The sequence below is a fragment of the Centropristis striata genome, chromosome 8 (genome assembly GCF_030273125.1).
Source record: "Centropristis striata isolate RG_2023a ecotype Rhode Island chromosome 8, C.striata_1.0, whole genome shotgun sequence".
NCBI classification, from domain to species: Eukaryota; Metazoa; Chordata; class Actinopteri; order Perciformes; family Serranidae; genus Centropristis; species Centropristis striata.
The window spans coordinates 2,444,971-2,471,336 of NC_081524.1; the positions used below are offsets into that span (position 1 = coordinate 2,444,971).

General features: G+C 37.9%; 1 protein-coding gene across 1 annotated transcript; it reads right to left on the bottom strand.

Moving 5' to 3' along the window:
- Positions 1-865: 865 nt before the first annotated feature.
- tp53inp1 (tumor protein p53 inducible nuclear protein 1) lies at positions 866-23,005 on the bottom strand. Its single transcript, XM_059339405.1, is given in 5 exon segments — positions 866-7,287; positions 8,262-8,805; positions 15,334-15,517; positions 15,520-15,745; positions 22,461-23,005. Coding segments are annotated over 4 exon segments (1,026 nt in total). The 5' UTR covers positions 15,589-15,745; positions 22,461-23,005; the 3' UTR covers positions 866-7,058.
- Positions 23,006-26,366: the final 3,361 nt, after the last annotated feature.

Genomic DNA, 26,366 nt, shown 5'->3' on the forward strand with positions numbered 1-26,366 from the left:
TAGTTTATTTAATTAAATCAAAATTACTTTATTTATCACCTAGAAACTCAGTTCGTCTTTTAACTCTTGAAGAATTAGACAATCTGATGGCTGTAGGAGCAAAAGATCTATTGAATCTCTCCGTCCTGGTTTGTGTTTTACAATACCAGTGGTGACATGTAACTAAGTACATTTACTCTGCAATACTTACTGTAATAACACAAGCCTAAAAAAGTGTGCAATAACATGAAACCCTGAAGGTATTAAACAATATTTTTGTCAGGAGCAGCTCGACAAGGGACTCCAGGTTCCAGATTTCAAACTGGCCAAAACCCTGAACTGGTTCAAAGGAGAATCTTCAGACTCCAGTATTGATCGTTTTTGGAAAAACAGATGGAGATTCACCAGACAGTAGGAAAATTAGGATTATTAAAACTAGAGCTCTGTTTTCACAACCAGAACCGGCTCAGGTTCAAACTCTTTTGCCTTCAACTCCGACGTTTTTTGAGCTATTTGGACACCAGTAGCAGATACATTTTTGTAGTTAGATGATGGTTTAGAGGACTGATCTGACCTTAAACAACTTCTTATATTTAATAAGACAGTGGAACTATACATAAACACTTTCCAGTGGCACAAGTTAACTAGTAAAAGTTACATTTAGCTGTAATAAGAACAATTTTGATGTACTTATTTAACTTTTTTTTATTTCAAAAAATCATTGAGGGCAAATCCTGATTTTCAATGTTGTGGAGCAGACAATCACAACAAATCAACAAGTTTAATTCCCACATTTTGATGCTAAGTTTCTTTCACCAATGATGCTGATTTCCACTATTCTCATTGAATCGCTGCAGACGGAGACAAGAACAAACAGAGACCAGAGCTTTGCGTATGAAAACATTTATTATAGGCTAATGAGAGATCACATGTATTAACTATTACAGTTCGAAAACAGATGACCCCACTTTTCAATTAGCTTTTCTCTTCTTTTTTTTAACATCAGAACAGAGTGAATTGATCTGTCATACAACCAAAATACAAAGATGGAGACCAGTTATGTTGATAAATAAAAAGTTAACCCTAAAATTCCTACACCTTTTTTTTCCTTTTTGGCAAAGTGCTGTATTATTCCAGTAAACTACACAAACAAAAAAATAAAGCAAATAAATGTCTAACACTTGGTGAAAAATAAAAATGCCACAAATATTCTTCACACACATATTTTTTTTAAAAATAAAACAAGGAGAAAAGAGGTTTTGCTACATCATTCTGTCTGGTTTGTTGAGTCATTATAAAAAGCTGGGTGTGTGAGTGGGCGACACGCCTCCTCCGAGTGGTGCATAGTTGGTTTCTGATGTCCGTTTGTGTGTTTTTTAGTCATTACGTCCACTCGGGACGTAAAACAAACAAAAATAAAGGGAGTTCAAGTTCTTCATTGATGCATTGTCATTACAACATTTTAACCTGGAAGGCACGAGATCCACAAATTTCAAGGCATTGAACAAAAACATTACAAATCCCTGTTAGTCTGATGATGGAGAGATGAACTGAGAACTAAATATGAAAAATAAGAAGAAGAATAAAAAGAAACAAAAGGCTCCTGACAGCAGGAGGAGACAGATCATCACTGTCCCATCCCTTCTGTCTTTAAGTTCGCCTTTTTAAAAAAAACAACACAATAACATCGTCCGTGATTGCAAAGCTCGATAGCAGAGAGAGAGACAGAGTGAGAGCGCTCGAATGGGAGCGCGAGTGAAAGAATTAGTGTGAGAGAGAGAGAGCGAGTGAGATCGCAAGAGAGTGAGAGAGACAGAGTGAGAGCTCGAGATAGAGAGAGACAGAGTGAGAGCGCTCGAATGAGAGCGCGAGTGAAAGAATTAGTGTGAGAGAGAGAGTGAGTGAGATCGCAAGAGAGTGAGAGAGACAGAGTGAGAGCTCGAGAGAGAGAGACAGAGTGAGAGCGCTCGAATGAGAGCGCGAGTGAAAGAATTAGTGTGAGAGAGAGAGAGCGAGTGAGATCGCAAGAGAGTGAGAGAGACAGAGTGAGAGCTCGAGTGAGATTGCGAGAGAGAGCGCGAGAGAGAGCGCGAGAGTGAGAGAGCGAGATTCTACAAATCAGATAAAAGCTTAAATACACCAGAGAGAATCACTCAACTACAGGATTATTTACAGCCAACCGTACAGACGCCTAACAAACGTTTGTTAGTGCTTTTCTTAATTAATAATGCTAACGTCGCGTCAACAAACATCACAGAGACAAACTGACGTCAGGTGTAAAAAAAACATCCATCACAAATCTTCACTGAGCGGTAAAATCTATTTTTTTCCCCTCTGTGTTTATACTGCTCTCCGCTCCCTGAACCTCTACAACGACTTAAACCTATTTCAGTCATTCACTGTTACTGTGTGTGTTTAAAGTCACTGAGGTTCAATTCTTTATTCTCGGATAAATCAACAAAACGTGAAGCTCTTTTTGGCCTTTTTCGCACGTTTTGAGATCATCAGAAAGAGTTAAGATTCTCTGTGGAAGTCTCCACTTCTGTCAGGAACACAAGCAAACATGATGAAGTCAGGAATCATCCAAAAGTTCTCACAGTGAGTCAAAGTTAAAGAGGTAATCTGCCTCAATAACTCAAAATTAAGACTTTTTTTTTGCTGAAAAATTGGCTGCATTAGTTCAAATTTGAATGATGAATTAGTAAGTAAAAACTGTAGTTTGACACAGGTCAAAATCACGAGATAAAAAGGTCAGATTTTATGGATTTTACCGCTCAAAAGTTAAGGGGCACTTCAAAATGTCCATGTTTTTGAAAGAAAAGCAGAATTTTTTAAAAACGAAAATAACAGACATACAGTGTAGAGAAACGGTAAATGACTATAAAAGCTGGAAACGGCTGATTTTCTTATGAAATATCTATTATATATTGTCCTGTGTTCCAGTGGCACATTGTGTTAATCCACGTTTATAGTGTTGAAAGGCTGATTGATCATTAAAACACCTGAGCATGAGCACAGCTGGAAGATTTTCCATGGTTTTCTGGATAATAACCAAAATCATTCTGAAGAAAACCATGTCAAATGTCGAGATATCAGCTCTAAAATTAAACTCTTATGAGCTATTTTTGTTGTTACCATTATATTTGTCCAAACAAATGAACCTTTAGTTGAACCAGGCATTAAAATGAACAAGAAATTGAAGAAAACAAGGGTGGTCTATTCATTTTTTCCATGACTGTAAATGTGAAAATGAGATCATATCTTACGCAGACGAAGCTCTACTTTATATATATAAATATATATATATATATATATAACGGTAAATATTTAATAACGGATATCCAATCCAGCTAAAAATTGTTTGAATGTCGTAGAAATAATCCTGAAATGTATCACAATATCTTTAATTTCTGGTATTGATGATCCCATGTTCATTTCTTGGAATGAGGATCTGATTATTTAGGCTTTAAACGGTGATAATTTTGTCTTTTCGTCTGTTTTTTTTTACTCACTCTGCATGCTTTTATTTTCCTAAGTCCCGACAGTTCATGTTGATGTTGTTCCTGACAGAAATGTGTCTCGGTGTCTCTGTGACGGACATCGTGGCGTCTCGGCTCGGGCTCGTCTCTCCCACCAGCAGCAGACGCATCAAACATTATAAAGCAGTCTGCTGCTTCAGAGCTCCGACGCCGAGCGCTTCTTAACAAACATGTCAAAGTTAAACAACAAAAACAACCCAAAAAAATCAGTATTATAAACTAGTGAAAGGTTAAAAGATCATTGCTACTTTTTTGGTTTAAATATTTGAACAAAATGTAACTAAGTTAACATGGAAAAAAAACAGTTAAAAAGCATAAAGTCATACATGATTAGGTCAAATATAAACATCGCTGAAAAAAAGCCCAACAGTTTCTCTCCATTTTGATGGATTTCCAACAGTCTTTTTTTTTTTCACAGTCCTGGGACCAAGAAGATAAAAGTTTTTCTCACAAACATTTTCACGAGGGAAAGCTCGCCGGGACAGAGCTGGAAAAAGTCCGAGCACACGTCAAGTAAATCTGCATTTTTCCTAAAGAGTAAAGGTGATTGGTTGTGACCCTGAGAAGTAGACTGCAGATTCATTTAAGAACAAACAAATAATAATAATAATAATAATAAAAAAAATTCTTTTTCCATTTTCTAGTTTTCCAACAACACAACTCTACAACCATGCAACACAACGTCAGCACACAACCAGATATACCAACTTCATACTGATATGTAATCTGTTTTTTTCTTTTTAAAAAAAAATATTTTGGAAGTTTTTTTTTCCTTTAAATACATTTTTGTTTTTTTCTCTTACATTTCTATTCATCTCAAAGCTACCGTTAAAACAAGGCATTTAGTGATATTTAACCCAGTAATTTTTACCGTCTTTTTTTTTCTTTTCTGTTTTTTTTTCTTTCTTGTTTTCAAACAAAAAAAAAATATTGTGAAAAGTACTGAATTACAGAGTCAGAGGCAGGTTCGGCCGGCGGCGCAGGACCAGTTTTTAAAAACGACGAGACTTTAGAGAGTTTAAACACAAAAAGAAGGAAAAATCCCATCAAAACTCAACATGGACATCCAGCAACACAAAATTACGTCACAATAGGGCTGGGCGATATACTATATATATATATTTACTATATATATATTAACTTTTCCCAGTTAAAATGTCTCAAAAAGACCCAAAGACATCTTTAACTCAACCCAAGCCCAAAGTTTTATACTTAACACCAACACTGTGTTGGGACCGGTTGGGTCCAGGTTGGGTACCAGAACTCTAGTATCTTAAAGAATCACTGCTTTCTTAAAAACACTGAATCTGTCATAAAAATTAATGAAAAATCCAATCAAAACTCAAGGATATCCAGCAACACAAGGATAGTCATAATAGGGCTGGGCGATATGGACGAAAAGTCATATTCCGGTATTTTTAGGCCGAAAGGCGATATATAATGGTATTTTAAAACCATTTTAAAGCTAAAATGTGTTCAAAACCTTACACCTTTTGTTCAAACACTGCAAGGAAGGAAAATCCCATCAAAACTCAACAAGGACATCATGAAGTCATGATAGGGCTGGGCGATATGGATGAAAACTCATATCCCAGTATTTTTTAGGGCCAAATGGTGATATAAGATAGACAGTATATTGGTATTTTAAACAAAATGTGCAAAGTGTTTGGTTTTAACTCAACGCCACCAGTAATTATCACCAACCTGTTTTATTTAAAGACCTTATCAGGTTCTAAACCTTCCACCTTTTGAAGCGATTTGGAAACAACGTCATGTTGCTCTTTATGCAATCCGAAAGAGCAAATGGCTGCAACAAAAAGCGGTCATAAGTTCAGGAAAAATCAAAAGATATTATATATCGGTATGTCCCAACTACATATCTCTTTCTAGAATACATGGGTATAACTCGTTATACCGATATATTGCCCAGCCCTACATCACAAGGTGAATTCCTTCAGAATTAGGGATTGAAAGCAACTAGAAATGAACGTCTAAACCCACAGAAGCAGAAATAAGCAGCAGCTACAGGACAGGAAGGGTTTGACTCATGAAACTCTCTCAGTTTCCAGTCTCTACACCCTCCAGTTTCACAGAGAAACTCTGTGAAAGTGGCATTTTCACGCCACGTTACAAAACCTTTACATGTAAATGGATGTGGAGTAAATGTCTTGTTTCTGCTAAAAGCTTTGAATCTTTATATTCAAACAGGTACAAAAAGAAAGGACCGACATCAGACAGGTGAAGACAAATCGGCCGCCAGATATCCTGAAGTTTCAGTCACGTCAAACTCCAAAAAAGGAGCCTACATTTCCCACAATGCACCTGGACATACTCTTTTCACTAGAGCCTCAATCAAACAACTGTGAGTCTCATAGCGAGCCCTTGATGACTTTAAGTGGTCATTTTAGATGAACGTCCCTTTAATTGACTTGTTTTCTTGTGGTGGAAGTCAAAAAAGCATTCTGGGAAATGTAGGAACTCATTTGAGGGGATTTTTCCTTTAAAGCTCTTAGTTTCAGAACTTTACAAAACCTTTACATTTAAATGGATGTGGAGTAAATGTCTTGTTGTAAACTGTTGCAGTTAAAAGATTTGAATATTTTATATTTAAACCGGTACTAAAAGAAAGGACTGACATCAGACAAATGAAGACAAAGCGGCCGATATTGCAGCCAAGACCACAAAAAGGAGCCTACATTTCCCATAATGCAACAGGACAATCTTGTCTCACACAGTTTATCAAACAACTGTGAGTCTCATAATGAGCCCTTGATGACTTTAACTGGTCATTTTAGACGAACGTCCCTTTAATTGACTTGTTTTCTTGTGGTGGACGTCAAAACAGCATTCTGGGAAATGTAGGAATTTGCCAGTTAATCTGAGGGGATTTTTCCTTTAAAGCTCATCGTTTCAGAACTCTCTCGTCACTGCCGGAAACTTTTTTTGTTTGTGCAGCTCTCACAGCTCTCCTGCACTGATTAAACCTGATTCGGGATATGAAATATTCCCGAATGTGTCCTATTGTCACGTTGCACAAAAAAAATAAGTGTTGCCACCAGAAAAAGCACAACAACTGTGACATCACCAGGACATCCTGCACCGCTGTGAACCTGCCGCCGAGTAAAGTGACCTACAGCATTGATTCTACACATTAAGTTGTCCATAAAGAAGAAGAAGAAGAAGAAGAAGAAGAAGAAGAAGAAGAAAAGAGAGAGAGAAGGTTTGATTGGACACAAACTGGTCCAGTGGATGGGGGGTTGGGGACTCATGATGACCTTTTCTTTTCTCAGTAAATGAAGGATGGACGGATGGATGGATGGATGGATGGATGGATGGGAAAGGAGGAAGAGGAAGAGGAGAAACTTCTCCCCAACTGGCCACCTGAGAGGATAAAATAATAAAAGCCACCAGCCACTTTCCCTGTTTCACCGTCGGATGGATCGGTGTCACTGCTGGCTGGCGACTTGTTGCTGGTGTTGGTTTCTGGAGGCGGCCAGGGTCGGATGGAGGAGGAGGATGATGATGATGATGATGGACGCCTCAGAAGTTGAGGTGTCTCTGGCTGGGCTGGTGCAGGTGCACGGTGCTGCTGGCCTTGGGCGGGCGCAGCAGGTTGATGCGGCGCAGGGCGTTACGGGACAGCGGCTGGGCGCGCTGGGCGCCGCCGCCACCCGCGCGCTGCTGCAGGAGGCCGGCGCGGGCGGAGAGCGCCGCGGCGTAGCAGGCCGAGTGGAGGCTGGAGCGGCGCTGGACGACCGCCACCTCCGGCCTGCAGTGGGCGACACAGACACGAGGAGAGAGGGCGGTTAGACGGATCACTGGGAACATGTTTGGTGCTAAACATGACGATTTTTGGTCAAAAATTGTCAAATTTTAACATGGCTAAAAATGCTTGAAATGGGCAAATTTTAGTCTGTTGATACATATTAGAGCATAATATGGCCAGAAATTACAGAAAAACACCATAAACTAGGACGTCCAAAATTTGGATAAAAACTAAAAAGTTATACTATAATATGTCATTTATTGTCAAAAATGGTCAAATTTTGAAATGACTAGAAATGCTAAAAATGGCCCAATTACACTCTGTAGATACATGTAGTAGAAAGTATAAAATGAGAGTATAATATGTCCAAAAATGACAGAAAAGGCAGTGATATGAGATTTCCAAAATTTGATATAAAAAAGTCATACTATAGCATGTTGATATTTTTCGTTAAAAAGTCATAAAAAATGTAAATGCCCCAATACTCAAAATGGTCTTATTATAGTCTGTTGATACATGTAGTAGGGGGGCTTTTACAGAAATAGCAACAAAAAAACCACCATATTTTGAGAAAGAAAAAGAAAAAAAGTCATACTATAGCACGTCGATTTTTGTCAAAAATGGTCAAATTTTGAAAATGCCTAAAAAGGCTTAAAATTGCCCAATTATACTGTGAATACATGTGGTAGTATATTTTGTCCAAAAATAGCGGGAAAACACCATATTATGGAAAGTCCAAAGATGACCCCCTTAAAGCTTATTAATTAATCATTCAAAGTCAATTATTATCTGCAGAAGTTATTCAGGAAATGCATTAGCGGTATAATAAGTACCTTAATGTAACATTTTCCACTTAAAATGTCTCAAAAAGACCCAAAGACATCTTTACAGGAGGAATAAAGACACCATAAGGGAGACAGCTTCCTTAAAAACAGTGAATCTCTCATAAAAACCTGAATAAAACGCCCATTCTGTACCTGTGGCGAGGCCCGTCCAGCGTGCGGCGGCCCTTCTCCTTGCCGGCGGAGGGCGCGGCGCTCCCCGGCAGGAGGCCCAGCTCCAGCTCCAGCTCCAGGTCGAGGGAGCGGGGCCGGGGGTCAAGGGTCAGCCGGGGGGGGCTGTGGTGGGCGTAGACCGACATGCTGGGGTGTTCGATCAGCAGGTTCTCCAGGGGGCTGGTCTCCAGGAGCACCGGCTGGAGGCCACGCCCCCCCGTGAAGCACGGCGGCGGCGTCACGAACCAGCTCTCCTCCAGGGAGCAGGCGTCCAGCCGGAGGAACCCGCTCTCCTCCTCCTCCTCGGTGTCCTCCTCCTCCTCCTCCTCCTCTTCCTCCGCCCCGCCGTCCGGGTCGGTGTCGGCGGTGGAGTTGAGGGAGGTGCAGGAGGCGTAGCGGAGCGGGGGGCTGGCCATGGGGGACGGGATCATCACCAGGTCCTCCTCCTCCTCCTCCTCCTCCTCCTCCTGGGGAGCGGCAGCAGATCCAGAGAGGCCGTCTCCACACTGGGAGGAGCAGGCTTCAGCTGCAGAGACACAGAACAGATTCACAGTTACAGCAGGATCCACTACAGACGCTTTATTAACCACATTAACAGGAAGTATGGTTCTTCAGAAACGTTCTGTTAGGATGGAACCAGATCTGAGTCACATGATCATCTGGACCTCTTTTAAGGTATATTCACATCATGAAAACTTTCCAGAGCACTTTAAGACTTATTTTAAATTTAATTCTCAGGTTCACTGCAAAAAAAGTAGTAAACAGCTTTAGTAGCCATTATAATGCCATATATCATGAAAAAAAATGCAAGTTGATTTCCACTACACATGCTTCAAAAGTTTCACAGAATTTTTGTCACGTGATAGTTTTTCTCAGCCAAGTCAGTCATGTCTTCTTGTTGCGGTGATGAGAGCAGAATTTAATGTTATTTACAGCATCTTAATAGAGCAAATGGTTTATTTTTTGGAGAAATTATAAATAATTAATGTTAAATAAAGTGCTCTGCTCTGTGTAAACAGCCTCTCCTGTGATCTTGATGGAATATCAGACTATTAAAGTCAGATTCTCCTGTCCTCTCCTCTCAGCTCTGTGTAAACAGCCTCTCCTGTCCTCTCCTCTCTGCTCTGTGTAAACAGCATGTTTAAAAAGATATGAAATGACACAAAACTTCCAAATAACGACATAAAATGACCAAAAAAAGATGTAAAATGACAATAAAAACTCAATAAATTACCAAAAAATTATGTAATATGACACAATAAATACCCGAAATGACAAAAGAATCTACATAAAACAACCAAACCAGTTTTCTCAGTTTTCAGCCTCTCCTGTCCTCTCCTCTCTGCTCTGTGTAAACAGCCTCTCCTGTCCTCTCCTCATTTTCTTCTGATGGAAGTGTTCAACACACAGGATTCAGACAGGAAATAACAGGAATTTTAAAATCTTTTAGTTTCTGGCTGATATAATTGGTCTAATTAAGATTTTTCCTTTAAGATACATACATGCAAACATCCCACATACAACTGTATTGTCTGTTTTTTAAAGCAAAACTAACCATTTTTTCCATTGAGTAGCTCAAACTAAATTAAATTCCTTCACTTCTATTCTCAGAAACCAGGTGAAATGAACCCAAAATATGTGTTTTTTGTAATGTAGGTGAAATACCGCTTTAACTTCAGGAGATTATTAATCCCTGATGGGAAATCCCGATTGTTAAATGTCTTTTTAACAGGTTTTTTCCTTCCTTAAATCTTTCCACTGCAGCTCCACTGCAGCATCTCCAGTGAGCCAGCAGGGGGCACTGTGATCTGTCTGCCAGATGAAAACAATCATCTTGTCTGTCTGCAGGCTGACAGCTCAGCATCACATGTCCAACAGACCGCAGCCGCCACGCAGCTTACTGTTAGCAAACACGTCTGATAAACCGCCTCAGTGTCACAGAGCTGATCAGGTCCTCCCAATGCAGCTCTGCAAGGACCTGCAGGAACTCTTATATACAAGGCCGGATTCATTTGATAGATTTTCATCTTAGTGTTCATGTGAAAGCTCAAGATTTTTTTCCAATAACACACTTGGAAATTAAATAAAGTTGAACAAAGAAGCAGAAAATCTCTAAAATGTTGTTTTGTCAAAACACAATGCAGCCAAACAAGAATTGGCAACAATATTATACTATTGACATGTTTCCAGCTTCTCCTGTCCTCTCCTCTCTGCTCTGTGCAAACAGCCTGTGTAAAAAGATATGAAATGACACAAAACTTCCAAATAACGACATAAAATGACCAAAAAAAGATGTAAAATGACAATAAAAACTCAATAAATTACCAAAAAATGTATGTAATGTGACACAATAAATACCCAAAATGACAAAAGAATCTACATAAAACAACAGAACCAGTTTTCTCAAAATATTGTACATATTTAAGTATTATCATGTTTCCAGCCTCTCCTGTCCTCTCCTCTCAGCTCTGTGTAAACAGCCTCTCCTGTCCTCTCCTCTCAGCTCTATGTAAACAGCCTCTCCTCTCCTGTCCTCTCCTCTCTGCTCTGTGTAAACACCTTCTAAATTTTTCTCTCCCTCTGCACTCTAGCGATGATGTCATCCACTCTAGCCTCTCCATAGGGTAACATTGGGGGGATTTTTTTGCTGTGTTTTTTACCGAATTATTTGAAAAAAACGTTTGCCGAAACCCTTAAAATGACTAAAAAAAGACACAAACTGTGTAAACAGCCTCTCCTCCATGTGGGATCAGAAATCTGTGAGTCGTCTCTTGTTTTGCTCCTAATGATTCAAAGAGACGCAGGAAGTTATAAAGGAAACATGATCTCACCGCTGGCACTGCCGGACACTAAAAATAACCCGTCGACTAAGCAGACGTTTGATTTCAGTTCTCTTTAAGGGCCTGCTGCTGTATTTTTCCTCCAGGCTGTAAATAAATAAGGGGTGTTATTGTGATTCTTTAAACCCGGGGAGAGTTGTGGTGGAGATAGAGTGAACCCGTTGGCTCGTCCACTGACCTCTCCCTCTTCACACCGCGCAGCCGTTCACTCGGTTTGTTGCCGTGTGTTTGGAGCTCGCTCCCACACGTGACTCAGACTCTCAGGACTTCACACAGGAATCCTTGTTTACTGACAACAGGCAACCTGAGAGTGCTGAGTCAGCGCCAGCCAGCTGATCGGCTCTCTTTATCCTCTGAGCAGCAGCAGCTGATCTCTTCCTCCTCCAGAGCAGCTATTCTCAACCTTGGGGTCGGGACCCCAACTGGGGTCGCAAGATGATTTCTGGGGGTCGCCAAATCATTTTGGAAGTCAGCTCTGTCTCCACTGTGTTAAAGTGTTCATGTGTTTTAGTCTTTTTGGTCACTTAATGTCTTTTATTGGTCATTGTGGGGGTTTTTTTTGGTCATTTTGTGTCTTTTTTGGTCATTTTTGTGTCTTTTTTTTGGTCATTTTGTGTCTTTTTTTGATCATTTTGTGGTCAATTTGTCTTTTTTGGTCATTTTGTGTCTTTTTTGGTCAATTTGTGTCTTTTCTTTGGTCATTTTGTGTCTTTTTTTGGTCATTTTGTGTCTTTTCTGCTCAATTTGTGTCTTTTTTGATCATTTTGTGGTCCATTCGTGTCTTTTTTGATCATTTTGTGGTCCATTCGTGTCTTTTTTGGTCATTTTGTTTCCTTTTTTTTGGTCATTTTGTTTCTATTTTGGGTGATCTTAACTGTGCGTGATTCTGTTCAGTGAGTGGGGGTCACGGACAACATGCATGTTAAATTGGGGGTCGCGACTCAAAAAGGTTGAGAACTACTGCTCCAGAGGCTGCAGGGCCGACAGGACCTTCAGGTGTGTTTAGGAGACGCTGGCAGGCCGTGTGACGGGTTAACCAGGTCACAGAGGATTAGAAACCAACTGACAGACTTCACCTTCAACCAGACTCAAGCCTCAAATCAGCCACTTCACTGAATCTGCAGCATGCACGCTGAGATTTACAGCATCAACAACATAGTTTCCTCAAATCATACCAAACACCATATTCCTAACATGCATGAACATGTTGCAATCTATCTGCAGTTTGCAAGAGATAAAAAGACCGTCTGCCTGCAGGCCTCAGGGAAATAAAAAAAAAGATGCAGCCGGTTTGCCGTCTGTCAGCAGATGTGCACAGTTAATATTATCTGATTTTTAAAAAGGTGTTCTTGCGAAAGCTCACTTTCAAAAAGAGGTAAAAACTATTTTTTTCCCCATAAACACACTTGGAAAAATGTAAAATGACCAATAAAAGCTACCAAAATTACCAAAGAGACGCAACATAACCAGATAACAACAAAAAAAGACATACAATGACCAATAAATACAGAACCCCCGCCCCCCAAACATTTTTTTAAAATGACAATGAAATCCCACTTTTATCAACAACGACACAAAATTACCAAAAACTACGTAATATGATACAAAATTACAAGTTTTCTCTGCTCTGTGTAAGCAGCCTCTCATGACCTCTCCTCTCTGCTCTGTGTAAACAGATTTTCAGTGTCACATGACCGTTTATCTCAGCAAAATCAATCACGGCTTCCCGGTTGCACTGAGGAGCAGAATTTAATGTTTTTAACAAGATCTGGTTCATGCAAACACTTTATTTTTTGATGACATTTTTAACTAATTAATGTAAAATAAAGTGATCTCGATGGACTTTTAAGCTCAGATTTGGTCGTTTTATTCTGATGGAAATGTTCGTCCCACAGGATTCAGATGAGAAATAACAAAATGTTTAAACATTTTAGTTTCTGTCTGTGATCATTTTTTGTCTTATTTAGACTTGTGGGAAGACTTGGCAACAATAAAAAAGATTTAAAAGAACAAATATTTAAGAATAAGTAAACAGGAAACACATTCTGGGATAAAACTGAGGTTTTAAACTCCGACCTTTCTGGCTTTTATCCTTTTCTTTATCGCTGGAATGAAAATATATCAAGTACATGATGTTTGTGCTGTTAATACACAGGATGCATTATATATAATAAACTACATTCTTAGTAATTTCCCTTTAATCTGAGTGGTTGCAGGCTGGTTAAACTGAGAAATAACAGTAAGAGTTTGTGTGCAGAGCTTCGTCCTGCTGCACAAGATGTGATTATGTTTCTATAAAGTGTTTATTTAGGAGTCTTCTTAAATTAGACTCACTCTCTGTAAACCAGAGAGAAGCGTTCGTTATATTTAAACCTTCCGGCTTCCGTCCAAAAAAACCTCAAACTCCTTCTTGGCAGCCTGCAGACCTCATGACCTGGTCAGTGAGTTCATGATTCACCTGGGAGAAACCAGACGGTTGGTCCAGGTGTTGGAGCGTCCCAGGCTGCTCTGTGCCCATACATGTCCTCCTCCACAGGCCCAGGACGGGACCGCCAGCTCTATTTATACCTCCAGGAGCTTTTGTTTGGTGTGTTTACAGGTCGACTACCATAAACCGTCCGATAACTCCTGCTGCCCCCCCTCCCCCGCCCCCCCGCCTGAAATATTCACACGGCTGTGGAATCGGAAACCGGCGAAGTCGAGTTAAGACGGGTGAACGGAGGGCCGAACGAAGCCTTCTGGAAGGCTCTGCAGTGTGTCATGTTTCTGTGTACAGTGTGTGTGTGTGTGTGTGTGTGTGTGTGTGTGTGTGTGTGTGTGTGTGCTGTATGTTTTGACGGGGATCTGTTTTTGGAGCTCAGACAGCTCAGGGAAACTTGGCTGGACTCTGACCTGCTATTAAAACAGGCTAAAGTTAAACAGTATCTGTCTCTGTGACCTGGAGCCTGTCCAGTTATTTTCTCTCTCTCTTTAGTTTGAGGAAAGCTAGTCAGCAGATGTTGAGTTAGGATTATTTTAAACTTGGTCTTGTGGTCTTTATCGGCCACAATTTCTTCTCGACTCTTGGTCCAAAGTTTGTTAAACATAAAGTATGTGTTTAAAGACTTCTCAATTAAAACACAAAGGCAACAAAGTGACCAAAAGAAAGATGTCAAATGATCATAAAAACCCACAAAATGACTAAAAAAAGACACAAAATCACCAAAAAACAACATAATATGACACAAAAATAAACAAAATGACAAAAGAAACAACATAAAATGACCAGTCTTGTCATGTTTCTAGCCTCTCCTGTCCTCTCCTCTCAGCTCTGTGTAAACAGCCTCTCCTGTCCTCTCCTCTCTGCTCTGTGTAAACAGCCTCTCCTGTCCTCTCCTCTCTGCTCTGTGTAAACAGCCTCTCCTGTCCTCTCCTCTCTGCTCTGTGTAAACAGCCTCTCCTGTCCTCTCCCCTCTGCTCTGTGTAAACAGCCTCTCCTGTCCTCTCCTCTCTGCTCTGTGTAAACAGCCTCTCCTGTCCTCTCCTCTCTGCTCTGTGTAAACAGCCTCTCCTGTCCTCTCCTCTCTGCTCTGTGTAAACAGCCTCTCCTGTCCTCTCCCCTCTGCTCTGTGTAAACAGCCTCTCCTGTCCTCTCCTCTCTGCTCTGTGTAAACAGCCTCTCCTGTCCTCTCCTCTCTGCTCTTTGTAAACAGCCTCTCCTGTCCTCTCCTCTCTGCTCTGTGTAAACAGCCTCTCCTGTCCTCTCCTCTCTGCTCTGTGTAAACAGCCTCTCCTGTCCTCTCCTCTCTGCTCTGTGTAAACAGCCTCTCCTGTCCTCTCCCCTCGGCTCTGTGTAAACCGCCTCTAAATTTTTCTCTCCCTCTCCACTCTAGCCTCTCCATAGGGTGACATTGGGGGGATTTTCTTGCTGTGTTTTTACAGAATAATTTGAAAACCGTTTGTCGAAACCCTTAGAAAAGTCACAGCACACGTGTCATGGCCGAGTCGGTTGATTTGATACCTTTTTAGTGTTTGTGAGACCAAAAATCTGGGAGGAGTCGACCCAAAAAGAACACGGAAGAAACAGAATACTAAATAGGAAGAAGCCTGGTGAAGAACATTTTGTGGAAGATTTAACACTGTGACCATGTTTTCCAGTTTCCCTTCAGCTTGAACTGCAGATTTCACCAGTTTAAACCAACAACATAAAGAACAGTGAGTGTGTTGGTTCTCACCCAGGTAGTTGACCAGGATCCAGTCCTCCTCCTCCTCCTCCTCCTCTTCCTCCTTGCCGTCTCTGGGTCTGCTGCATCGACTCAGCTCCTCCACCTCGTCCCCGAACAGAGCGCTGGCGAACCTCTGGAACATGGCGGGGCGCGGTGTGGGCGGGGCCTGAGGCTGAGGGGGGAGGGGCCGGGGGAGGAGGAGGAGGAGGAGGCGCGTGGCTCGGGGCGACGGCGGGGAGGAGGCGTGGCGCACACTTTGGTCATCAGCTGCGGGGTTGGCGGCTGGCGGGAAGCTCCGGAAAGGTGCTAAAGTGCATCAATAAAGGTTGGGTCCTGGATCATCTGAGGGGCAGCAGACACAAGCTGGACATCGTTTAACGGAGAGGAGGAGATCTCTGAGTGAAGGAGGAGAAAAGGAGCCCTGAGAGGAGCAGAGACACAGAGTAGATCCTTTAATGATTGAACGAGAGTTTAAACAGAGATTTACAACACATTTTACTTTCCAAAGCTGATAGATAGATAGATGGGAGGCTTTATTTTTTGGAGAAATTATGAATAATTCATGTAAAATTAAAATAAAAGTGTCTTTTTTACATTTGTGATAGATAGATATATACTTTGTTTATCGAGAGGGAAATTCAAGAAATTCTTCCCTAATATTTCTCTCTCTACAAACTGGAGACTTCAATACTTCGCTCTGGTCCAAATTTCTAATTTTGGAATTTGGCCACTTGGGGGCAGCAAAACCACACAGCAGCTTACATGTTTTCACCTTATAAAATGTGTGGCCAAGTGCACATAAACACAATCATCTGCATGTAAAACTTTTGTAAGACTGCAGGATGAAGATTGTCAGCAACAAGGTTTTCAGTGTTTACATCATAGCGGGCGTCGCTAACTCCTTCATGAGGCGTCACAACTCATTTTGTGCAATTGTGGGCGCCAAAATAATGTTTTAGTTTTGGGGTCACCATTTGTTTTTGACGCCGCTTTCATGTGCACAGAGCTTTTTATTAACAGAGTTCATGTGGACAGGATTTTTTCTTTTTTTAAGAGTAATGGAGAGAAAAAACACTTTCTTTTAGCTCTGTTTTTGGTCTCCTCCACCTAAAAAAATGTAATTATTAGTCTCTTTAGCTGCTAAATAAGTTTAAATAATGAGAAATAATGTTGCACAGATGGTTTCTAGCTGTCTGTCTGCTGTTTGCTGCTGAGCAGGAAGTCTACAGTGACTTTTTACAGCTTTTATTTATTTTTAAACGTGGTTTTGAGAGCGGTGAGAGACGATTAGAGCAGTCAAGTTGTTGTCTGACTCTTTGACCTTAAAGTGACACATACTGTACAGGCACGCCATGTTTACAGTGTTGTTTACAGTGTTGTTTACAGTGAGGAGTGAATGTGCAGCGTATACAGATTTAGAATAGAATATGGGTCAGACAGGAAACCAGCTGCCAACTAATTATTAGGTTCCTGTCACCTTATCAAGTTCCATAATGTAAATACACTCTGGGTGAGTGTCAGGTCATTAAACTCAGCAATATGTGTCTTGTTTTTTATGTTTTTCTCCTTTTTTGTGTCATGTTTGTCGGGATAAAGTCTCTTCAGATACATATCCATATAAATGCTTCGCCCCAAAGTGAAAACATATGAAACTTGCTCTCCAGAAAACAATTAAAAACAATTATTTCTACATGATCTTTTTCCCAATCCGCCCATAATAAATATAAATATTGTATATTCTGGACCCCTCGACACAAACGGTGGTCTGAAAAGTTTATTTCCCCTTTTCTGTTCTGCATTTTATTTCTATCTTGTTATTTATGTTTATGTTGATTTTACTGTTATTATTATTGTGGGTGTTTCTTTTTTATGTTTTACAGTTTTATATAATTTTTTTATGTTTATTTTATGTCTATTTATATCATGAAAGTTCCTTATTGTAGAGCCCTTTGTGCTGAATTTCTGGATAATGATTTTCAGTTAAGTAAATTACATTTCCATGCAAAAAAATGCAATTTTATGGCTTTCAAGAATTGAGATTTCCTGCTTTTCTCCCTTATATATAATATTAAATTTTTTGGGAGTTTTATAGAGCAAACAATAGATGGATTCATTGAGAAATGAGGCGTCAGAAGAATTATTGATGAAAAATGACAGTTAATAGTTTGTTTACAACACAACTGATTGTAAACAAACCTGAAACATCTTTTAAATGGACAGTGAGAGCAGATAAGGAGGTGTAAAATGGTGTAAAATGGACTTTAACCCTGCAGACTGATGTCAGACAAACACAAAAGATAATTAAATTAAATTACATTTCCATGCAAAACAATGCCGTTTTATGCCTTTTGAGAGTTGAGATTTCCTGCTTTTCCACATTTTATACTGAATATCTTTGAGTTTTGCATTTAAAAAACGAGACATTTGCAGATTTTGAGAAACTAAAATTGGGATTTTTCACTATTTTTTGACGTTTTATAGAGCAAACAATTGATGGATTCATTGAGAAATGAGGATTAATGATGAAAAATAACTGTTATATGGTTTGTTTACATCAAGACTGATTGTAAACAAACCTGTTGCATCTATTAAACGGACAGTGAGAGCAGATAAAGAGGAGTAAAATGGTGTAAAATGGACTTTAGCCCTGCAGACAAACACAAACACATGTCCGTGCTGCATTCATGAACCGTACGAGCTCTCTGAATCGTCTCTGTCACTCAGGCTGCAGGATTCATTTCCTGCAGCAGCTGCAGCTTCCTGGTTATTGAGGCGTGGTGGAGCAGCAGAGAGGAGCTGCTGCTGCGTTTCATTCAGCAGTAAATAAAGAGATCTGCTGTGTTCGGACACAGCTGGCTGGCAGCCGCGCTGCTGCCCTCAGTTCAGTCTTTCAGGGAGAGAAAGAAAGAAAAGGAGTCGCTGCTGCAGCTGCTGTGAGGGACGAGGCTCCTTTTGGCACAAAATCACTGGATCACAGCCAAGAGAACAGAGTCTGTGTCGCCTTTTTGTCCTGAGTTTTGCCTCTCAGGCTGGAGACAATAATGTCTGCAGACAGCATTCAGGGCTGAAAAAACTACTGTAACGCCTTTATTGTGAAATTAATTATCAAATCTACATATTTGTAATGCACTGATAATTCAGATTGTAAAAGAGTGCACTCAAAGTGAAACACAGTTTTATTTTTTGTTTTATTAATTATTATTTTAATTGAATTTGTATATTTTTTCCTCATTTTTTATGCATTCTGTAGTATATTTCTATCTTATTATTTATTTTTATGAGGCTTTCACGGTTATTATCATGGGTGTTTTTTATGTTTATTTAATGTCTATTTATATTATAAACATAAATAGACAGCTTTTCATAATAATAGTTGTACTAAAAAAGCAGACATTATAATGATATTATTTATTGTGTATTTTTAGCACCTTTTTATGTGAGAAATTCAGCACAAAGGGCTTTACAATAAGGAAATTGCATGATATAAATATGCATAAAATGAACATAAATACATAAAAAAAATAGTAAAAATTAGTTTAAAAATAATAATAATAATAATAATAATAAGAAGAAGAAGAAGAAGAAGAAGAAGAAGAAGAAGAAGAAGATAACTCAAAATAAATAATAAGAGAAAAAAAATATGCAAGTAAAGTACTTGTACTTCACCCAAGCTCCACTTGGTGTTTAATAATGCTGTAACAAATTTATGACTCTCTATAAAAATAAAACATCCTTATTTTGTTTAGCATAATATAATAATAAAGATAATATATTAATAAATAAAAAAACACCTTTGATTATAATAGCAAAAATAGCATAAAATAAATAATACTATTTTTTTTAAAACCACATAGAATACATTACATAAGATGAAAAATAAAATCCACAGAATTATAATAAAAACTCTCTGGTTTAGCCCGTTTTTATGTGGAAAAAATTCTGCACTAAATGGCTTTACAATAAGGAAATTACATGACAAAAATAGACATAAAATAAACATAAAAAATATAATTGGAGAGTGACTTTCATGTTAATGGTTACCGTTTCAACACAGATTGTGCCTTTAATATTTCGGAAAGATGTTTGTTTAAAAAAAAAAAAAAAAAAAACAATCACTAGGCGGCGTCTTTCTGCTTTGTTTTGGGTTCCTAACAACTTGAACCCGTATGTCTGATTTTCTCCACCAGCCCCTGAACGCACCCTAGATCCCAAGCGTTCGCACGGTTCGCACGATCCTCGTCTGTGATGCGTTTAAATGCTCGCGTGCCGGCTCGTATTTCTCTGTTGTCGTATTCATTACATGCAAAGTGTGCGGTGAAAAAAAATGTAAAAGCGTTTTTTTCTTCTTCTTCTGCGGAACAAAAGCTGAAACTCCTCCTCTGTAAACACCGAAACACAGAGGAGGTTTAACAGCAACAACAACAGCAGGCTGATAATCTGCTGCCTGCACCTGTTGTTCCTCCTCCTCCTCCTGCTCCTCCTGCTCCTCCTGCTCCTCCTCTCTGGGATAAACTCTAAACATTCTCAGATGATAATAAAAGCCGAGCACAAAGAGAAAAGCTCCTCTGGGTGTGTTTAACAGGAGATTAATGTGGTGAACGAGGTCAGTGAGTCACGGCTGAACCACACCGCCATTAATACACCAATTACATCATTATTTATTCACCACCAATTAAAAAGAGACTCTTAAAATCTGATGTAAGTACACTGTGAGATTACACCAAACCTCATTTACACGCAATCCAGTCGGCAAACAAGAAGTTATAACTGTGTTAAAGCAGAAACAGGTGCAAGACAGTAAAAAAAACGTATTTAATATCAATTTACAGGTTATTTCTGGCTGATTATTTCATTGTCAACATTTGTATTGTCTATAAAGTCTATTAAAATGTCAGGAATATATTTATATAATGTCATGTTGTTGTCAAGAGTCCAAAATCTGATAATAATTAACTAACAATGGCATAAAAAAACACTAATTTTGCACTGTTTATGCACACTCTCATGTCAATATATTACAATATTTCTTCTTTTATATTATTTGTATTGCATTCTCTAATTTTGCACATTCATACTAGTTTTAAACTTTTTTCTATTCTTTTTTAATGTATTGGGGTTGTGCTGCTGCAAGTGCAATTTTAATTAATACATCTATCTATCTATCTATCTATCTATCTATCTATCTATCTATCTATCTATCTATCTATCTATCTATCTATCTATCTCACAACATTAGTTTGGCTAACTTGAAATAACTTTTAATCGCATTATCATATGTGTCTCTTACTTTGTTAATTAATCAATACTTTTGTTTATTAAAAAAATGTTTAAAAAGCCGAAAATTGACAATTTTCTAACATCCAGAAAACCGAGAAAAGCTGCAAAACCTCACTCAAAAAAAGCTGAAATTAGTGAATGTTCGACATTTTTACTCCATAAATGCCCAATTATCAACATGATTATCAATTCTCTATTAACTCCAGGTACTAATAGACTATTCGGCTAACTTTTCCAGTGTTAATATAATTCACCGACTAATCTGTGGGACAATAAAGCCGAACTGGTCCCATAATAATCTGGGTCAGCAGCCTGTGTGTTGGCCGGTTTGCTGGTTACAAAAAACTTCACTTTACAGGCTTTTTTGGGCTGTAAAGGTAGCGATTATTTCCATTGTTGACATTTTATTGTCTATAAAGTCTATAAAAATGTCCGGAATGCATTTATATAATGTCATGTTGTTGTCAAGAGTCCAAAATCTGATAATAATTAACCTACAGTGACATTTGTTTGTCTAACTTGTGTCTCGTTTTGTTAACTAATCGATAGTTTGGTTTATTAGAAATACATTTATTGTGACAAGTGACAAATACAACACGGTTACACCTTCAGATTTCTGGTTTTGTTCCTCTAACATAAAAAAAACCTTGAAAACCGAGAAAAGCAGCAAAACCTCACTCAAAAAAAGCCGAAATTAGTGAATGTTCGACATTTTTACTCCATAAATGACCAATTATCAACATGATTATCACTTCTCTATGAACTCCAGGTACTAATAGACTACTCGGCTAAGTTTTCCAGTGCTAATATAATGTTACATCTCTAAATGTCTTGTTTTTATTCACTAAAATCCCCAAAACCTTGAAAAACTACACGAGAAAAGCAGCGAAACCTCATTAGAAAAAAGCCTAATTTAGTGAATGTTCGACATTTTTACCCCATAAATGACCAATTACCAACATGATTATCACCTCTCTACAAACTCCAGGTACTAATAGACTATTCGGCTAACTTTTCCACTGTTAATATGATTCACCGACTAATTTGTGGGACAATAAAGCCGAACTGGTCCCATAACAACCCGGGGCAGCAGCCTGTTTGCTGGTTACAAAAAACCAGATGTAAGACAGCAACTTGTGTCTCGTTTTGTTAATTAATCGATAGTTTGGTTTATTAAATTTCAGATGTATTGTTTTATTCCACTTACACCCAAAAAAAAAACCCTTGAAAAACTTTGAATTTAAAAGCGACACGAGAAAAGTAGCGAAACCTCATTAGAAAAATGCCGAATTTAGTGAATGTTCGACATTTTTACTCCATAAATGACCAATTATCAACATGATTATCACATCTCTATTAACTCCAGGTATTAATAGACTATTCGGCTAACTTTTCCAGTATTAATATAATTCACCGACTAATCTGTGGGACAAAAAAAGCCGATTTGGCCCCATAACAACCCGGGGCAGCAGCCTGTGTGTTGGCCGGTTGTCTGGCTCCAGGAGAGGAGGGAGGAGGCTGTAACTGAACACCAGCTGGCCAGGACCGCCGCCTGTCTGTTCAAACTTTTATCTCCTTAAATATACTGCGAGCATATTTTCCATAACACACAAAGCATTTTCTTTAAATCAGTCGAGAAAGAACACGGAGTTCTGCAGAGCGACAGCAGCAGCTTAGATTAAACTACCGCTGCAGCCGCATTAAAAAGCATCATAAAAAGGTTCAATAACGCGTCGTATCTTCTTAATATGTGTCTTTTTATTATAGTGGGAAGTTTATCTAGTGTTATGTGGTTAAAAATGGCTGTTAGCGGTAGAATAAGAGACACCAGAGCCCGAGAAGAAAACAAAGAAACTCACCTGCGGCGGACAAGAAGAGATGTAAACGGTTGGTTTTTTTTTTAAATCCTTGAAAAATGAGGTAGAAACGTTGCTTTTTCAGGACAATATAAAAAGTGAGGGTTTCTTCTCGGAAGAAATAAAAGATAAAAGTGTTACTTGTAGCCCTGCGGGTCGGGAGAAGGGTCCACTGTGCAGCTTTTTCACTCCGTTTCCTCCCGACTGGCTGCTCCTTCTTTTGTTGTTGTTGTGGAGCCTCAACAGCTGATCGGCGTGACGTCACCGAGGGCAGCCTATCGGAGGGGCCGGGCCTGTTGTTCGGCTCGGCCAATCAGAGGAGGCCGCTCGGGCTGTCACCAACACACGTGACCCCAGAGAGAGAGAGAGAGCGGACATGACTGGGCATAGAGCTGAGGCCAGAGCTGAGGCCAGAGTAGCCCCAGAACAACACGAGGGGCCTTCCTCCGCCTTCACCGGGAAAAAAGGAAAAAAAAACAGCTCATTACATAATATCTCCATGTAGCTGCTGCTGCTGCTGCTGCAGCGTTTCCTGTTTTCTAAGTATCCCCCCCACACCGGCTCAGTCAACGCTTTCATAAGGTTTGCATCATAAGAAAACATAAGAAAAATAAGTAGAGTTTTAAAAAAAAAAAACACCCAAAAAACACATTTGACCAGAGAGATTGTATTATTTTTATTCTGTGGGTTTTATGGGGTTTTTGTGGAAAAACCCCCACATAAATATGTATAACTAAATAACTATATATGACTATATAACTATATAACTATATATATATATATACACACATACATACACATACATATATACATACACATACATACATAATTATGTGGGTTTATATGTGTGTGTGTATATATAACTATGTATATATGTTTTATTCATTTATTTTTACTACTATGCTTTTTAATTTATTTATGTATCATTTTATGCATATTTATTTCAATCAACTTCCTTATAATAACTCCCTTTGTGCTGAATTTTTCATAGAAAAGGTGCTATATATATATATATACATATATATATATATATATATATATATATATATATATATATAATTATGTGCTGCAGTGTTTCCTGTTTTTTTAAGTATCTTGACACCCGACTGATGTCAACACTTTTATAAAGTTTGCATCATACAGTCAAAAAATAGTTACAACATAAGAAAAAACAAGTGGAGCTTTAAAAAAAAAACCCCCACATTTGACCAGAGAGTTGGTATAATTATTCTTTGGATCTTATTTGCTATTTTATGTTATGCATTCTATGTATTTTATTTTTATCTTATTATTTAAGTTATTTTTACTATTATTATCTATAAGCGTGTCTTTTAAATTTATTTATTTATTTGACTAATTTCTATAGCTTTTTAATGTATTTATGTATCATTTCATGCATATTTATACCATGCAACTTCCTTATAATAACCCCCTTTGTGCTGAATTTCTCCTATAATAGGTGCTAAAAATATATATATAATAATAATTTCCTGCAGTGTTTCCTGTTTTTTATAAGTATCCCCACACCCAAACTTTCTAAAAGTGTTGAAATGAGGTCAACGCTTTTAGAAAGTTTGCATCATACAGTCAAAAAATAGTTACAACATAGGCAAAAAAACAACAACAAAAACACATTTGAGCAGAGAGTTTGTATTATTATTCTGTGGATTTAATTTTCATCTTATGTTATGATGCATTCTATGTACCTTTTTATGTTATTATGTACATTTTATACATGTTTATATCATGTAACTTCCTTATAATACACCATATATATATATATATATATATACATATATATACACACACATATATACATATACACATATATAATATATATATTTATATATATATATATATAATGTTCAATGGGTTTTATTTTCATCTTATGTTATACATTCTGTGTATTTTATTTTTATCTTATTATTTATTTCATGCTATTTTTACGATTATTATAAAGGATGTTTTTAATTATTTTTTTATTTTTTTAATTATTTATTTATTTTATTTTATTTAAACAGTCGAACCCAGACATTTTAATGCACTTTGACTACTTTAACATTATTATTTTGACTTTGACTTTATTCATTTTATATAAGTCAGGTTTTAACTGCATGGCGTTTATTGTCGTGAAGTGTTTTCAAACTGTGATTTTAATACTTTTACTGCAGTAAATATCTGATTCTTCTTCCCACTGAGACTGTTGTGTGTCTGTGATGATGAAACATTCCTGCTGAGTTACAGTTTAACGTTCAGGCGTCACGTTTTAATGTCTGCGTCATTAAAAACAAGCTGAGACAGAAACGTGCAGACACGACCTGTATGCCTGTATGCCTGTCTGTCTGTCTGTCTGTCTGTCTGTCGTCACCACGGTGATGCAGGTTCAGCTACAGGAAGAAACTTTTAATCTGAAACTCGTTTTACAGTGTGAAACCATAAACAACAAATAAAAGTTTTAAGTGTTTGGATGAAGAATAAAGTTTAATTCTGCATCTTTACACTTTTAGATAAGAAGTTAGAAGAACATCCTGATGGTTTATTCACTGAAAATCTGTTTACACAGAGCTGAGAGGAGAGGACAGGAGAGGCTGGAAACATGACAATACTACAATATGTGGAGAAAACTGGATTTTTTAAATATATATTTTGGGTCCTTTTATGTTGTTTTTTCTGGTAGTTTAGTGTTTCTTGGTTATTTTACATTGTTGTTTGGTAATTTTGTGTCTTTCTCTGGTCATTTTATGTCATTTTTTGGGTAATTTCATGTGTTTTTTTGGTGAGAGGCTGTTTACACAGAGCAGAGAGGAGAGGACAGGAGAGGCTTAAATATGGAGAATATGAAGAGAAAACTGTTTTGGTCGTTTCTTTTGTCATTTTGTGTCTTTTTTGTGTCATATTACAGAGTTTTTTGGTAATTTTGTGTCTTTTTTATACTTTTGTGTCTTCCTTTGATTATTTTTGTAGCTTTTATGGACATTTTACATATTTTTTGGTTATTTTATACCGTTTTGGGAAATTTTGTGTCTTTTTTGACAATGTTACGTCCTGGTAAAAAATTATTATTATTATTTTTACAACATTCGGACACTTATGGGCACTTGGAAAAGTTTTTATGTTTAAATTCTGATTTATTACAATTTAAAGAAATATTTATCAGAGAACTTCATATTTTGTTTGTTCTTTTTTTCTGATTTCTGTCATTCAAACTGTGTTATTCTGCACAAAGACTGTTTGAGTTGTTCTGACTGAGCTGCAGGACTTTATAGAGATTATAGAGATTTATAGATTTTATCTGTTGAGGTGAAATAAAAGCACACAGAGAGGAAAACGCTGTGAATCAGCTGCTTCAGATGCTTATGAAACAGTTGAATGTAAGAGCAGACAGAAGCTGCCTGGGGTCAGTTAATAAACTCACCTGTTTTATCGACATTTCCTGTCCTCATTCTCTGCCGTGAGACCACAACATGCACATGTTCAATAAATCACATAAACTCCACAATCACACAGTTTGAATGGAAGAAAACAAATTATTTTAGGTTTATTTAATGTCCTGTCACGTGATATTCTGTTAGTTGTCCTGATGTGTTTCAGTATTAGAATCTTTTTAAATAAAAAAAACTTTATTTTGATGCTTTTTTTAATGCACTTTAGTATGGCCGAGTATTAGGGCCACATTTAGAAAAAAATAAAACAATAAATATGAGTTAAAAGTACAAAAATATTTAATAAATTACGAGAATGAAGTCAAAAATATTTAATTTATTACGAGAATAAACGCAAAAATATTTAAGTAATTACAAGAATAAAGTCCTTCATATTACTTAAATACTTTGTATTAATTAATTACGAGAATAAAGTTGAAAACATTTAATTTATTACAAGTAAAAAATATTGAATTAATTATGAGAA